Consider the following 17,768-nt stretch of genomic DNA (forward strand, 5'->3'; position numbering starts at 1 on the left):
GGGGGGGGGGAGAGGGCCGAGAAGGCTCTGCGGTCTGTGAATGTGTGACAGGTAGTGTCACCAGCATCCCTCTTCCTACCACCTACACCACACTCGTCAACTTTACCATCACCTCCTACACCATTTCCACCCTGATCATCACCACCAACAACCCCAACACAGCTGCACCCACCACCAGATACCGCACACTTTTCCATCATGCTGCTGAAGTTTAGGCTGCATATGATAATATTGTTGCTACAACACAATCACATGCAAAGTGCAACTATTGCATGACTGAAGATGCACCCATCTCATCTGCAGAAGACAGAACAGGGGTAGCTAAGCCCCGACATTTTGATGGATGAATGCGAGCCAGGTTCACTGATCTCATGGTTTCCTACCACAGGGTCAGTAACCTGCCCCATATGAACCCCAGGTGCAGGCGGCACTTCGAAAAAATTGTCCTTGCTATGACTCAAAGAAGCGTGAGTCACCCCCTCCTTTTTTAATTAGCAAAACTGAGTACATCAGCAGTATGCTGCTACCCTAATCTATGTGAAGCTGCAAAATGGGCACAAAGGTGTTTCCTTGTCGTATTCCATCACACAGCCTGAGCTGGGAGACTTCAGTAAGGCAATGAGGATATCGTCAAGTATTCCAGTAAGTATTCATCAGCTACGGGAGTATCAAATGTTTTATTCCAATTATCATCTCGCAGAATAGCCTACTGCATTAACGGAAGAAATGGATTTTCTATAAAGCTATCTCCATTTCAGAGCAGACACGGAGGGAGGGAGGGAGGGAGAGGAGGGAAGGAGAGGAGGGAGGGAGAGGAGGGAGGGAGAGGAGGAGGGAGAGGAGGAGGGAGAGGAGGAGGGAGAGGAGGAGGGAGAGGAGGGAGAGGAGGAGGGAGAGGAGGAGGGAGAGGAGGAGGGAGAGGAGGAGGGAGAAGAGGAGGGAGAGGAGGGAGAGGAGGAGGAGGAGGAGTTAGAAATTTGGATAACATAAATTTAAATGTAGATGGAGGAAACAGAAGGGGGGGGGGATTTGGAAGACATAATTTATCTCACTATATACGTATGTACATCTGCTAGAAAAATGTCAGGATGGATAATGAGAACCTTTAAAACTAGGGACGCCAAGCCCATGATGACACTTTTATGGTCACTTGTTCTATCTAGGCTGGAATATTGCTGCACACTAACAGCACTAACATCAACCAAATCTTTCAGTGGGCTGCAGAAAACAATATGAAGTTCAACGATGAGAAATTTCAATTACTCAGATATGGTAAACATGAGGAAATTAAATCTTCATCAGAGTACAAAACAAATTCTGGCCACAAAATAGAGCGAAACACCAACGTCAAAGACCTGGGAGTGATCATGTCGGAGGATCTCACCTTCAAGGACCATAACATTGTATCAATCGCATCTGCTAGAAAAATGACAGGATGGATAATGAGAACCTTCAAAACTAGGGAGGCCAAGCCCATGATGACACTCTTCAGGTCACTTGTTCTATCTAGGCTGGAATATTGCTGCACACTAACAGCACCTTTCAAGGCAGGTGAAATTGCCGAACTAGAAAATGTACAGAGAACTTTCACGGCGCGCATAACGGAGATAAAACACCTCAATTACTGGGAGCGCTTGAGGTTCCTAAACCTGTATTCCCTGGAACGCAGGAGGGAGAGATGCATGATTATATACACCTGGAAAATCCTAGAGGGACTAGTACCGAACTTGCACACGAAAATCACTCACTACGAAAGCAAAAGACTTGGCAGACGATGCACCATCCCCCCAATGAAAAGCAGGGGTGTCACTAGCACGTTAAGAGACCATACAATAAGTGTCAGGGGCCCGAGGCTGTTCAACTGCCTCCCAGCACACATAAGGGGGATTACCAACAGACCCCTGGCAGTCTTCAAGCTGGCACTGGACAAGCACCTAAAGTCAGTTCCTGATCAGCCGGGCTGTGGCTCGTACGTTGGTTTGCGTGCAGCCAGCAGCAACAGCCTGGTTGATCAGGCTCTGATCCACCAGGAGGCCTGGTCACAGACCGGGCCGCAGGGGCGTTGACCCCCGGAACTCTCTCCAGGTAAACTCCAGGCACCTTTCAAGGCAGGTAAAATTGCTGACCTAGAAAATGTACAGAGAACCTTCACGGCGCGCATAACTGTGATAAAACACCTCAGTTACTGGGAACGCTTGAAGTTCCTCAACCTGTACTCCCTAGAACGCAGGCGGGAGAGATATATGATTATATATACTTGGAAAAATAATGGAAGGATTAGTACCAAACTTGCACACGAAAATCACTCCCTGTGAAAGCAAAAGAGTCGGCAGACGCTACAACATCCCCCCAATGAAAAGCAGGGGTGCCACTAGCACGATAAGAGACAACGCAATAAGTGTCAGGGGCCCAAGACTGCTCAACTGCCTCCCAGCATACATAAGGGGGATTACCAATAGACCCCTGGCTGTCTTCAAAAAAGCATGGACAGGCACCTAAAGTCAGTACCTGACCAGCCGAGCTGTGGTTCGTACGTCGGGTTGCGTGCGGCCAACAGTAACAGCCTGGTTGATCAGGCCCTGATCCACCATGAGGCCTGGTCACAGACCGGGCCGCGGGGGCATTGACCCCCGAAATCCTCTCCAGGTATTCATTAGTAAACAGCTATGCAGTCTAGCACTATATACCTAATAATATGTGAATTAGACATGCACAATATCTGGTTATCTTTATATTGTAGACGTCTTGCCAAATGGCTTTATCAGTGCAATACAGGCACATACCCGCAACACTGTAGGGAGACAAACTGTCCCTTATTCTCGAAGAGGTTCTGTATATAGTTCTGCAAGGCTGAGGGACGGATTACCTCTACAGTTTTCCGTTTATATCCCTGTATTAATGACCATGTATCTAATTCATTAACTCGTCGGCATTATATACCACTGATATAATAATGCTAAGAATATGTAACGGCGATAGCCTCGTGACAAGTTTTATTATAAAAATGAATACATCACAGTAGCAATGAGCTGCTACTCTGTTCGGTATACTAACAATGGTTATAAATGACCATAATTTTTAAAGGGGTGGACCGGTAAGCCAGTGGAAGGCCTCGGTCAGATGACCAAAATCTCCAAAGGCGGGTCATCATCTGACTAAGACCCGCGTCAGGAAACATTTGTCCTGTTTCCTGACGAACCTTACCTAACCTAACCTATCTGTTCGGTATGATAGCTACATACCTACATAAACAAGTATTTGACTATGTATAACAACACAAATAACGCACTCATGTCTACACACCCAAAATGCAAACAGTACCACCTACAAGTACGTAGTGGTATAGAGGAGTAAGTATTCCTAATCTGTGGTTGGCAATGGAAAGTGTGGGAAATTAACTGCATGAGGTTTACAGGGTATTACATGAATTATCATGTGCAGGTAATCTGGGCGAGGTAAGTGGAACTTTGTCACAGTAGGTCGCAGAACTGTCACTCCCTTGATACCCACTACATCACAAAAAGCTAAACCTAACATTAATAATTACAATGTTAAACATTAATACCAATAATGAAAAAATATAAAATAATATGGACTGCATATGATTTGGCTTGCTGGGTACATAGAATATAATTATTGCACATAAATTATAGCAGTGTTATTAGAAAAGAAATTCGTATTACCACTTACCATTTAATTACTGTAGATGGATCACACCACAATGCCTGCCTAACAAATAGAATCCTACACTGGCCAGCGAGAAATCTAAATGGAAGGACTAATGGTGCACTTCCATGTGTGAGTGATGACGTAGTCTTCTTATCTTCCATCATCCACAGGTAATTCTGGAGGTCCCACAAATTTCCTGTCCCAATTCTTCAACAGGGGACATTAATACTGGTTCCTATTACAAATTCAGGCCGAAACACTCCAATCTGACCTCGATGAGGCCAGATTATTAGCTGAATCTTCCACGACAACCAGTGCTCACAAATTACAAATGGTGTCCCATTTATTATGTTCAAATTTACACATGCTGAATTTGGGAAAATTCAAAATTTTCCACAGCAATGTCCAACACATTAAGCACATGTAGGAGGAACAGATGTTTTGCTTTTAACATTAACATTGGTGTAGAATTGTGAAAAAAAAATTGTAGTAATAGCCTCACATGTATACCTCTGGGATGGAAGGGTGACAGTTATTTGGCTCTGAACCCCAGGGTGAAACCCATCCTCTTAACTTCAATAAAAATGTACGTGGAGTTCTAGCATTCGGTTTACAGTAAATCTGTCGGTTAGGTTATCCTTTATCCATAAAAATAACCAGTTATTATATATTACAGCGGAAAAAATATAATTACGAGAGGGGTAATAAAAAGTTGTGCAGCCCGAACAGACAGCTGTCAGCCACTGATTGCGGTAGTCATAACTGTCAGATTTTCACTGTTTAAGGTGCCTTCATCATTTACGCATTTGACAGTCTTCACAACTTTTGCGAATTATGCCCATGCACGACATTTTATATTTGAGAAATATTCCAGTCACGAGGTTTCACTTAATATTATATAGCGGACTTTACTAGTAGCTAAAGTGAAGATTTCCGACTTTACATTATCTGACGCCACATGTATCATGATACTAGGATATTGCTCTATATTTTCATCATAAATATTAGCATTATATATATATATATATATATATATATATATATATATATATATATATATATATATATATATATATATATATATATATATATATATAAACTAGAAAACTAAATAATGAAAGAGGATGGAATTACTAGTTAAAGGACCGGCCGCTTGTTATGTTGCCGCTGGATTCCAAGCTTTTGTCATGTGACCAACCTGATGTGAGAGTTACTGGTCGCTGACACAAGCAGTAGGTTCTGGTTCTCAACCCCGAGTGCATAGCCTTCTTTACCACTCTGTTACATAGTTGCTTTTCTTTAGAATTCAAAGTCTCTTGCACGAGACGATTGACTGTTAGTCTGAGAGACTGCTAGCTTAAGTAATCCCTGTAAGAGATTGTTGTTTCTCGAAAGTAACTAGTCTTCCTTTGTGTACAAGATTGCCAATATTGATGGACTGTTTGGGGTTTGATTATCTAATTATTTATGAGAACGTAAACATACAATTATGTTCTTTAATATTCATCGCATATGTGAAGCATCACAAGGTGTCAAACCTCCCTATGAGTATGGGATCCCCTCTAGGGAGGTTCCTTGACGCTGGTGAGGGGCTCTTGATCTAGGGAATAGATCTGTGCTCCGGTTCCCTGAACTGAGCCTGAATACCTTCCCCCCCCCCCACGTGAACTGTATAATCTTACGGGTTTAGTGCTCCTCATTATAATGAATATGGGATTTTAATGTTTAACCTAGTCACTAAGTTCGAAAAGAGACTTAGTATTCAAATTAAAGATCAGAAGGAAGAGTCAAAAGTCGTTGTTAATTGAACCTTGGTACATCCTAGGTGCTTTCTCCTAGACTAATTGTCTAACACAGTTAACATCTAATCCAGTTAATAAGTACAAGAAGACTTAGTATTCAAACTAGATAAAAAACCTGGATAAATGGACTTGGTGTTTATTTCCCCTGAAATGAAATATAAAATGTGTACAACGACTAAGCCAGTATTTTCCTGTTGTTACAGCATAAGGCCAGTGTTTGTAACAACAACAGTGAACTGAAGACCGTAATTAAGATGAGCTGCAGTGACGGGGCGGGGCATCTAGCATTGTGACCCCAGTGCTGACATTTACATTTGCTGGAAAGAGGGTCAGAGAGTCTGCAGATGGCTATTTTAAATCTCTTTTCAAGTGCTATGAGGGAGTCGACGAAGGATCAACAACAAAAAAAAAAAAGCGGACAGTGAAAGTTTAGCAACTAGGTAGCCGAGAAAAAACATTCAACTTTTCAAATTTGTACGTTTATCATTCTTGGAAGAAGATATAGGCTACTAACAGGTCGAGGCATGGCGCAATGAAGCATTTGATCATTTCCAGCAACACGTACACAGGTAGGACTGTTATAGAGGAGTGCTGGTGAGGCAGCGAGGGCAGCCAGGGAAAATGAGTTACCTGTAACAGTATTGAGCAGCAGTGTGGGAGCTCAGTGGCTGCTTCAACACACACTGCACTCTGTTAATAAACGCCTACGTGTCCCCCTGGCCCTGATAACCTCGTATTAATTTCAAGCCAGACTGCTGCCCTTGGCTTCCCGGCTACTGGTTTGGTAGGCTCCACGCTGTTTGTGTGTGTGTACTCACCTAGTTGTACTCACCTAGTTGAGGTTGCAGGGGTCGAGTCCAAGCTCCTGGCCCCGCCTCTTCACTGGTGTGTGTGTGTGTGTGTGTGTGTGGAGGGGGAGGGGTTGTATGTGTGTATGTGCATGCCTGTGTGCGATATACGTGTGTGCATATGATATATATTATATGCAATAAGATCACAGTAAACAAGTGATATCAGAATATGCAAAACAACCACTGTGAAAGGATAGTGAAATTCCGAGCGCTTTCGTGACTACTCACATTATCAAGGAAACATAAAAAAAATACATCAAAACGACTCAAGAAATCGTAATGACACGATTGCAAACAAACCATACCCCCTATGACCGCGGGTTCAATCCCGGCCGGGGTATGGTTTTAATACATCAAAAGAAGGTGCGGTCTAGACCCTGCATAAGCCTTCCTTTGATGTACTGCCTTTATAGTTCCTTGATAATGTGAGAAATCACGAAAGCGCTAGGAATTTCATTATCCTTTCACAGTGGTTATTTTGCATTATATATATATATATATATATATATATATATATATATATATATATATATATATATATATATATATATATATATATATATATATATATATATATATATATATATATATATATATATATTTAAAAGACAAAATACATTGGCCAAACATTCACAAAAATACATCAGAAAGTAAAACAACATAGGTAACTCAGAGCTACATCTCGAATACTTCGTCCAGCTCCCCTGCTGTGGGCCGCGTGCCCAGAATGCTGCAGGCATTTCCTCTCTGGATCGCAACACTGAGTCTCTGAAAGAGGAAGCTGGTCGCCCTGTGGTCCTTGGTTTCTATGATGAGCTTTTCACCCAGCTCTTTGAGGAACTTTAGAGCACACTTGCCCCATGCTCCAAGGGTCTCCGACCCTATTGGAATGAAGTTATAGCAAGGGGGAAGGTCTTCATATTTTCGGATCTTCTGGGTCTCCCTGTGGCTGGCAGCTCCACCCCCTTCCACTACAGAGTATAGCAAGTAGGTGTCTGCCAATGTGGCAGCACAGGTGTAGTCCCAGGCAATCTGCTTTCCATCCTTCCAGGGTAGCATAGTGGCTCCATCAGGACGCTTTTGACTTCCATCAGACCTCTGTACTTGGGGCTCCCGTTGAGCTGGGCAACGGGCTGTGGATATATATATATATATATATATATATATATATATATATATATATATATATATATATATATATATATATATATATAATGCCGAATAGGTAAAACTTGCTATTTTGGCTTAAATAGCAACGCTCTTCTTGCTGAATAAGGCAAGTGAAAATTTGTGGATGCAATAATTTCTCAAAAATCATTCTGAACCTAAGGAAAAAAATATTTCATTGTTTATTAAGTTCTTTTGGTACAACATTATTAATTTTTACATTAACATAAATGAAAAAATATATATCTAAACGTACAAGAGAAAATTTTAGAAAGGACTTAATTTTAAAAGAGTTCTTGCTAATTGACCAATTTTACCTATTCGGCACGACACACACACACAAAGTCATGGAAAAGATTATCAGAAGAGTGGTGGAGCACCTAGAAGGGAATGAGCTTATTAACGACAACGAGCACGGTTTCAGGGACGGGAAATCCTGTCACAAACCTAGTGGAGTTCTATGACGGTGACAGCAGTAAGACAAAAGGGGTGGGTAGATTGAGTTTTCTTGGACTGTAAGAAGGCGTTTGACAGTTCCACACAAAGAGATTAGTGCAAAAGCTGGAGGACCAGGCAGGGATAACAGAGAAGGCACTACAATGGATCAGGTAATACCTGTCGGGAAGACAACAGCGAGTTATGGTATGCGGCGAGGTGTCAGCGCAGGCGCCTGTAACGAGCGGGGTTCCACAGGGGTCAGTCCTAGGACCGGTGCTGTTTCTGATATGTGAACATGACGGAAGGAATAGACTCAGAAATGTCCGTTTGCAGATGATGTGAAGTTGATGAGAAGAATTCGATCGGACGAGGACCAGGCAGAACTACAAAGGTATCTGGACAGGCTGCAGGCCTGGTCCAGGAACTGGCTCCTGGAGTTCGACCCCACCAAGTGCAAAGCCATGAAAACTGGGGAAGGGCAAAGAAGACCCCAGACGGAGTACAGTCTAGGGGGCCAGAGACTACAAACCTCACTCAAGGAAAAGGATCTTGGGGTGAGAGTAACAACGGGCACATCTCCTGAGGCCCACATCACCCAAATAACTGCTGCAGCATACGGGCGCCTAGCAAACCTAAGGATAGCTTTCCGACATCTCAATAAGGAATCGTTCAGGACCCTTGTACACAGTGTACGTTAGGCCCATGTTGGAGTATACAGCACCAGTTTGGAACCCATACCTAGCCAAGCACGTAAGGAAATTAGAGAAAGTGCAAACGCTTGCAACAAGACTAGTCCCGGAGTTAAGGGAGTGATTAAGGGAAATCGACCTGATGACACTAGAGGACAAGAGAGGTAGGGATGATATGATAACGACATAAAATACTGAGAGGAATCGTCATGGTGGATGGGACAGCAACGAGGGGTCACAGTTGGAAGTTAAAGACTCAGATGAATCACAGGGATGTTAAGAAGTATATCTTCCGAGTTGTCAGGAAGTGGAATAGTCTGGGAAGTGATGTAGTGGAGGCACCACCCTCACACAAGGTTTGCACCCAACACCACCCTCACACAAGGTGTGCACCCAACACCACCCTCACACAAGGTGTGCGCCTAACACCGCCCTCACACAAGGTGTGCACCCAACACCACCCTCACACAAGGTGTGCACCCAGCACCACCCTCACACAAGGTGTGCACCCAGCACCACCCTCACACAAGGTGTGCACCAGCCCATGCATTGTTTCTTCTTGGTTAATTAACATGACTGGCTGCCACTTGCGCATGCAAGCAGGGATGCGCGACCATGTTCTGAACCCATGTTGACCTGGGTTGTGTTGATGCTATGATTCCATGAGTTGTAATCTTGCTTCTTAATACTCTTTCAAAGATCTTGAAAATATGGGATGAGAGAGCTATTGGTCTATAGTGTTTTACTATTGGTTTACTACTACCTTTGTAGAGTGGGAAAATATCAGTGGTTTTTAAGAACTGTGGGATGACTCACGTCTGGGCTTCTCCATAGCATATTTAAGGCACATGTTAAGGTTTTCTTACAATTCTTGAGGAATATCGAGTTCCACGAGTCTGGCCTGGGGTGGAGTGCATGGGTAGAGTTCCACGAGTCTGGCCTGGGGTGGAGTGCATGGGTAGAGTTCCACGAGTCTGGCCTGGGGTGGAGTGCATGGGTAGAGTTCCACGAGTCTGGCCTGGGGTGGAGTGCATGGGTAAAGAAAATAAACACGATATTTATAAACTAAATGTTACAGAACTTTAACCGAATGCGGAAAAGTCTTGGGTCTGGTTAACAGAAAATTAAAGACAACAACGCCCGAGTGTTGGCAACAACGACTGTAATAAAGCTCTTGACTTCATAACAACAATTAATAAAGGTCGCAGGTTATATAGTACAACTCTCTTCCTTATATTAATAGTTACGAGGTACAGAGAAGCTGATAAATAAGACAGATGCTACACCTGGGTTTCTCTATTGACGAAATGTATCGCCTGCAGAGTAGGATTCTTCAGCTGAATATAGAGGTGACTCGTATTAGAGACAATAGAAGAAGTGGAGACGTACTTTTATGGTATCAATATGACTGTCCGAACATCTTACCAGTAATTACGAGTTGTCGCTTTCGGAGGTCACTATCCCCGCAATTCGGTCCCAGACCAGACCTCCTGGTTGCTGACCTCATCACTCGAGCCTTTGGTGCCCGCCCTCCACAGTCCAGCGTATACCACAGCCCGGCTAATCAGGAAATGATAAAGGAATCTGTCGAGTTATCCACCTTTTCCAGTATCACTGCACGATAGTCACCGAAGAAGTCTGCTGTGCAGGCGGAATGTTTCAGCATTAGAGATATCTAAGCGTTGCACTTGTCTTATTCAATTCTATTCATAATCATTAGGTCAGATTATGTCTCAGAGAACTGTCCTCCGTATTAGAAAAATAACAAATGTTTTAAAATCTACAGTGAAGGATGCCAACGTTAATGACCTCCATTACATATCTTTCATATGAAGATACGATAAAATGGTGAACACATTTAGGACGGATACGACTGACGTTTAAATGGAAAACCGGAATAAATAAAGGGGATATTAAACAGAGAATTTTGAAAATACCTCACAAAGACAACCCCTTAGCAATAAAAGTTTAGACGAATATGTATATAGTTAGAAAGGATTTATATAGGAGAAGTCTGGTTTTGCAACAGAAGTGTGTATGAGTTGAGCAGTTTGTTAAACAGTATCACTGAGGAGAGCATTTTGTGTAACAAATAAAAAACAGGTTTGAGAAATACGTGTGAGAGAATAGGTTGATGTTTACAGGCCTACAATAGTGCTTCTTTATTCTCATTCTAAACATAGTAGGTCGCTGAAGTATGATGGTGGGAGAGGCAGTACGTGCCACCACCAGTGGAAAGTTTAAAACATATGACCAAGTAAACACTAAAGGCATGATATCGCGAATGTAACTCTGCTTCTGTAAGTACAAATAGATTAAGGGGGAGAAAGAGGGGGTCAGTATTAGGGGAGGGGGGTAAGTAGTATGAGAAGAGGGGTCAGTATTAGGGGAGGGGGGTAAGTAGTATGAGAAGAGGGGTCAGTATTAGGGGAGGGGGGTAAGTAGTATGAGAAGAGGGGTCAGTATTAGGGGAGGGGGGTAAGTAGTATGAGAAGAGGGGTCAGTATTAGGGGAGGGGGGTAAGTAGTATGAGAAGAGGGGTCAGTATTAGGGGAGGGGGGTAAGTAGTATGAGAAGAGGGGTCAGTATTAGGGGAGGGGGGTAAGTAGTATGAGAAGAGGGGTCAGTATTAGGGGAGGGGGGTAAGTAGTATGAGAAGAGGGGTCAGTATTAGGGGAGGGGGGTAAGTAGTATGAGAAGAGGGGTCAGTATTAGGGGAGGGGGGTAAGTAGTATGAGAAGAGGGGTCAGTATTAGGAGAGAGGGGTAAGTAGTATGAGAGGAGGGGTCAGTATTAGGAGAGAGGGGTAAGTATGAGAGGAGGGGTCAGTATTAGGAGAGAGGGGTAAGTAGTATGAGAGGAGGGGTCAGTATTAGGGGAGAGGGGTAAGTAGTATGAGAGGAGGGGTCAGTATTAGGAGAGAGGGGTAAGTAGTATGAGAGGAGGGGTCAGTATTAGGAGAGAGGGGTAAGTAGTATGAGAGGAGGGGTCAGTATTAGGAGAGAGGGGTAAGTAGTATGAGAGAAGGGGTCAGTATTAGGGGAGAGGGGTAAGTAGTATTTGAGGAGGGGTCAGTATTAGCGGAGAGGGGTAAGTAGTATGAGAGGAGGGGTCAGTATTAGGGAAGGGGGGTAAGTAGTATGAGAGGAGGGGGTCAGTATTAGGAGAGAGGGGTAAGTAGTATGAGAGGAGGGGTCAGTATTAGGGAAGGGGGGTAAGTAGTATGAGAGGAGGGGGTCAGTATTAGGAGAGAGGGGTAAGTAGTATGAGAGGAGGGGGTCAGTATTAGGGAAGGGGGGTAAGTAGTATGAGAGGAGGGGTCAGTATTAGGGAAGGGGGGTAAGTAGTATGAGAGGAGGGGGTCAGCATTAGGAGAGAGGGGTAAGTAGTATTAGAGGAGGGGTCAGTATTAGGGGAGGGGGGTAAGTAGTATGAGAGGAGGGGTCAGTATTAGGTTAGTGGGGTAAGTAGTATGAGAGGAGGGGGTCAGTATTAGGAGAGAGGGGTAAGTAGCATTAGAGGAGGGGTCAGTATTAGGGGAGGGGGGTAAGTAGTATGAGAGGAGGGGTCAGTATTAGGGAAGGGGGGTAAGTAGTATGAGAGGAGGGGGTCAGTATTAGGAGAGAGGGGTAAGTAGTATGAGAGAAGGGGTCAGTATTAGGGGAGGGGGGGAAGTCGTATGAGAGGAGGGGGTCAGCATTAGGAGAGAGGGGTATTATGAGAGGAGGGGGTCAGTATTAGGAGAGAGGGGTAAGTAGTATGAGAGGAGGGGGTCAGCATTAGGAGAGAGGGGTAAGTAGTATGAGAGGAGGGGGTCAGTATTAGGGAAGGGGGGTAAGTAGTATGAGAGGGGGTCAGTATTAGGAGAGAGGGATAAGTAGTATGAGAGAAGAGAATCAGTATTAGGAGAGAGGGGTAAGTAGTATGAGAGGAGGGGTCAGTATTAGGGAAGGGGGGTAAGTAGTATGAGAGGAGGGGTCAGTATTAGGGAAGGGGGGTAAGTAGTATGAGAGGAGGGGGTCAGTATTAGGAGAGAGGGATAAGTAGTATGAGAGGAGGGGGTCAGTATTAGGGAAGGGGGGTAAGTAGTATGAGAGGAGGGGTCAGTATTAGGGAAGGGGGGTAAGTAGTATGAGAGTAGGGGGTCAGTATTAGGAGAGAGGGGTTAAGTAGTATGAGAGGAGGGGGTCAGTATTAGGAGAGAGGGGTAAGTAGTATGAGAGGAGGGGGTCAGTATTAGGAGAGAGGGGTAAGTAGTATGAGAGGAGAGGGTCAGTATTAGGAGAGAGGGTAAGTAGTATGAGAGGAGGGGGTCAGTATTAGGAGAGAGGGGTAAGTAGTATGAGAGGAGGGGGTCAGTATTAGGAGAGGGTTAAGTAGTATGAGAGGAGGGGGTCAGTATTAGGGGAGAGGGGTAAGTAGTATGAGGAGGGGGTCAGTATTAGGAGAGAAGGGTAAGTAGTATGAGAGGAGGGGGTCAGTATTAGGGAAGAGGGGTAAGTAGTATGAGAGGAGGGGGTCAGTATTAGGGGAGGGGGTTAAGTAGTATGAGAAGAGAGGGTCAGTATTAGGGGAGAAGGGTAAGTAGTATGAGAGGAGGGGTCAGTATTAGGGGAGAGGGGTAAGTAGTATGAAAGGAGGGGGTCAGTATTAGGGGAGGGGGGTTAAGTAGTATGAGAGGAGAGGGTCAGTATTAGGGGAGAGGGGTAAGTAGTATGAGAGGAGAGGGTCAGTATTAGGGGAGGGGGTTTAGTATGAGAGGAGGGGTCAGTATTAGGGGAGGGGGTTAAGTAGTATGAAAAGAGGGGATCAGTATTAGGGGAGGGGGGTTAAGTAGTATGAGAGGAGAGGGTCAGTATTAGGGGAGAGGGTTAAGTAGTATGAAAGGAGGGGATCAGTATTAGGGGAGGGGGGTTAAGTAGTATGAGAGGAGAGGGTCAGTATTAGGGGAGGGGGTTAAGTAGTATGAGAGGGAGGGTCAGTATTAGGGGAGGGGGTTAAGTAGTACGAGGGGAGGGTGGGTCAGTATTAGGGGAATGGGTTTAGTATGAGAGGAGGGGTCAGTATTTGGGGGTTAAGTATTACGAGAGGGTGGGGGGTCAGTATTAGGGGAAGGGGTAAGTAGTATGAGAGGAGGGGGTCAGTATTAGGGGAGAGGGTTAAGCAGTATGAGAGGGGGGTCAGTATTAGGGGAGGGGTTAAGTAGTGCGAGAGGATGGGGGGTGAGTATTAGGGGAGGGGGTTAAGTAGTATGAGAGGAGGGGGGTCAGTACTAGGGGAAGGGGTTTAGTATGAGAGGGGGGTCAGTATTAGGGGGGTTAAGTAGTATGACAGGATGGGGCGTCAGTATTAGGGGAGGGAATAAGTAATATGAGGAGGGAGGTCAGTATTAGGGGAGGGGTAAGTAGTATGAGAGGAGGGATGTCTGTATTAGGGAAGGGGGTAATTAGTATGAGAGGAGGGGGTTGCTAGTTGCGGGATGGCGGATTACTGTGTTCATGGGGAAGCACCCAACCCAATCAGTCTTGGGAGGTAATCAGATTTAATTCAGTGAAAGAGAACAGCTCAAATTTCTTGGATCAAGAGCCTTTCAACGACATCATGGTAACCCCCCACCTCCTTGAAGGGAGCAATGTGGGGAAGGGGGAATTAAAGCAGCTGTGTGGGGTGAAGAAGGGGGGGAGCATCCCCATGAGAGAGTCGACCAGTTCATACATCAAAAGAAGCCGCCGGAGTTGTGAGAAGTCGGTGTGTTTGATGTGTGGTGCGATTATCACAGCTCGCGCGGTACTGCTGCCCACCTCAGCATTTATAGGCTGAAGCGCAGCCTGGGCGGCGACCAGTGTGTGTTGTGGAGAGCTGGGAAGCACACTGGGCGCTGCACCCTTCCTCACACACACGCTATACATAAACACCAGCTACCTACGTATTCAGTGTCTGCAGACATCAGCTACTGTTACTTGTCTTCGTAACACAAATTACGAGCGTGAAGGAGACGCTAGTGGTGTCAATACTAGGTGGTGATAACACGTTGTGACTGATGGTTGTAACACGTGTTTTAACAAGTAGCCAGCGGGTGGTGATGAGTTACAGGTGTGTCCTTGTTGCGTTGATAGCTGGCAGAACAGTGGTTCTTGCCGCTCCCGACCTGCAACTGCAACAGCAGCCGCGGCGGGACCACGAAATGTCGAGCCGGAGTCCCCAAGATGTAGTGGAAACATTTCAGCAGGAAGACGACGATGCACCGATGAATGCGCGCACAGCCAAGTGGGCGGCGACGGTGTACGACTTCTTGCAGTCGCTGCCGTGCGAGGCAGCCTCGTGGACGACGGAGGCGGCGTGTCGCGATGCCCAGCTGGTTCCACGGAGTCTGACGCGGGTGTGGGCGACGCAGGCGGGAAGGCAGCGTTATGTGGCCAGGCTACCTGATGGCTCCTTGCAGAGGTCTGGTCGTCACGACGGAGTACTCATGCTAGATCCCTACCCCGCCGCCTCCTGGGGACACCTCGTCTTCATTGCCTTTGTCAGCAGCAACATCACACTCACACAGTGCACGGAAAATAAAGGCCATTGGATGGGTAAGTACAATTCTTGCAGCTCGCTCTCAACATCAATCGTTTTCTTAACACACATTAGTTCGGCTATTTCTGAGTGAACTACTTCACTAATTCCCCATCGAATTTTTTCACCACTGTTATAAATAAATTTACTCGTATTACAAACGAATCTTTTAGTTTTATAAATAAATCTACTTGTTTTATAAAAGAATGTTCACGTATTACAAATGATCCCGAGAAAACGCCCGCATCCTGAGTTCTGTATTTGAAAATATTACAGGAATAAGAAAAATTAAGAAATACAGGCAATTAAAACGTAGAGTGAATGTTTACGTAGAGTGGAAGTTTACAAGATTTGTGTCATCTTATATGTTCATGAGACAGAAGAGAGCAAGTCTTGCCAGAGGTAACCCGTCATCTTACATGATCATGAGAGAAATCAGCAATCTTGCCCGGTATAAGACGCCTACTATGAAACATTGGTAAATATACGCCCGGTATAGAACACTGGTAAACACACGTCTGGTATAAAACTGCACAAAGAGATGTGTTTAAATTTAACTAAACATTATATACTTTATACACAAAGAATTCGCAATTTGCAAAGCTTCTGGGCTGATCTTTCTGCAAACCTCAGGAACTTCTAAGAGGTTTTTGTACATGCTTTATCAGGTGAGGGCTCTATGTTAGCGCTGCATATTCCATAAACAGGTCTCACACATGTCGTGTAAAGAGTTCTAAAAGATTCTTTATTAGGGTTTCTGAAGGCAGTTCCGAGATTAGTCAACCATGCATATACTGTAGATTTTATTCAATTAAAGCGCACCTCTAGTGATACGTTCGTTGTGATGTTCACTCCAGGATCCTTCTTCACCGGTATTTGTAATATTTCGCCTCTCAAGTTGTATTTCGTCTCTGGTCTTCCCTCTCCATCTCCAGTTTTCATGACCTTACACTAATTTATGTTGAACTTCAGTAATCACTTGTTTGACCACTCTTCCACCTTGTCCCCGTGGAGTGTGGGTTGAGTTTCGGCAGACTCTGGATAGTAAATACACGATGTGTTAAGTGGGAGCATAGGTGCCAGTCGTATATGAGGAAATGTGTTATGATGGGAAGAGAGAGAATTTCGTTTGTATATATGTAAGACGAGACATCAGTGGTCATAGGTGAGGGTAGGGAGAGTTGGAATGTTAATGGGGTTTAAAGCTTAGCCACTACACGAGGGTCATTAAGGCTGAATGTCACTATTCATCACCAATCAAGAATACTTTAATCCCTAAAGATTAAAGTCAAAGTGTATGTACACTGATGTACATATCCTGTTGTGGAATGTGTGAGGTAGGGTATGATGAATATTTGGAGGTATAATGTAATGAGGCTTGAGTCAAGGAAGTACTGTAGGAGGTTGGCCCCTCAAGGAAGGTTCCTTGACGCTGGTGAAGGGCTCTTGATCTAGGGAATTGGATCTGTGCTCCAGTTCCCTGAATTTAGCCTGAATACCTTCCACATCCCCCCAGGCGCTGTATACTCCTACGGGTTTAGTGCTTCCCCCTTGATTATAATAATTTAGGAGGCTGGAGAGGGGATAAGGATAACTAATGCGGACTCAGAGTGGGTACTTAGTTTACGATGTTAGACCATTTCTATCAATATGGCAGATAGCACACTACACCTACATATTTATTTTACGTCTGTTATGGGTTAAGCAACGTTTTTAGCATTTCTCCATCTACACGTGTGCGCCAGTGTAGCACATTAGTTTCTTACTGTTTAGTCTACATGACCGTCGGGTTATAATCTTGCATTTATAATTATTCCAGTCGGTGTTTTATTACACGCTCTGCATTCCTGTCTTGCTTTCACTTTCTTCTAATCATCATTGTATGGCACTTTTTTTTTTTTGTTTTGTTTTGTTTTACACAGTTGAATTTACAGGCTAAGAGCTGTTATCCTTTCTCAGTTCATTTCAAAAAAGGGTGTACTACCACCCCCAGGATGCGACCCACAACAATCGACTAACACCCCAGGTATTTTCTTACCGCTAGGTGAACAGGAGCGTCAGGTGTAAGGAAACATGCGCGACACTTCTATACATAATTCCTATATGCATTTATTCAACTTGTTCATTGTATTTGAAGTCACCAAGGTCCTAGGACCGAAACATCATCAGTCAAGATGTCCTAAGCGAATGTATTCGTATCCATTTCCCTTAATTTATCCATTTTTTTTGTATGACCTGTTGTCTCCTTGTTAACTACGTTGCATATGATTTTTTTAAAATCTGAAAACACATTTATCTAGTTATTTTTAAGTCAAAAAATGATACCAGAAAGTTTAATACTCAGCGGGTTATTGCTCTCCAGGTTTTTATCAACTTTAATGTTTGTTTTATTTGGTTTAAAACACATCAGCTACACGAGGGTTATTAATGATGCTTGTAACTTTTACACCACCAGTCATAACTACCCCTAAATCGAAAATTAAAAGTAAGCTCTCAGGGTATATGCACAGATAGACATCTGTTTATATGCAACCTGTCATCAATGTCTTTTTTCCAAAACTATTTAAAAACGCATCAGTAAGATCGGCCTA

General features: G+C 44.2%; 1 protein-coding gene across 1 annotated transcript in view; it reads left to right on the forward strand.

Moving 5' to 3' along the window:
* Positions 1 to 14,477: 14,477 nt before the first annotated feature.
* The window catches only part of LOC128693467 (uncharacterized), a 93,280-nt gene continuing 89,989 nt past the window's right edge, over positions 14,478 to 17,768 (forward strand). Inside the window, exon 1 of the mRNA XM_053783153.2 lies at positions 14,478 to 15,194. Coding sequence (XP_053639128.1) covers positions 14,657 to 15,194 — 538 coding nt within the window. The 5' untranslated portion in view covers positions 14,478 to 14,656. The remainder of the gene's footprint in view (positions 15,195 to 17,768) is intronic.

Source organism: Cherax quadricarinatus, chromosome 57, assembly GCF_038502225.1.
Source record: "Cherax quadricarinatus isolate ZL_2023a chromosome 57, ASM3850222v1, whole genome shotgun sequence".
NCBI classification, from domain to species: domain Eukaryota; kingdom Metazoa; phylum Arthropoda; class Malacostraca; order Decapoda; family Parastacidae; genus Cherax; species Cherax quadricarinatus.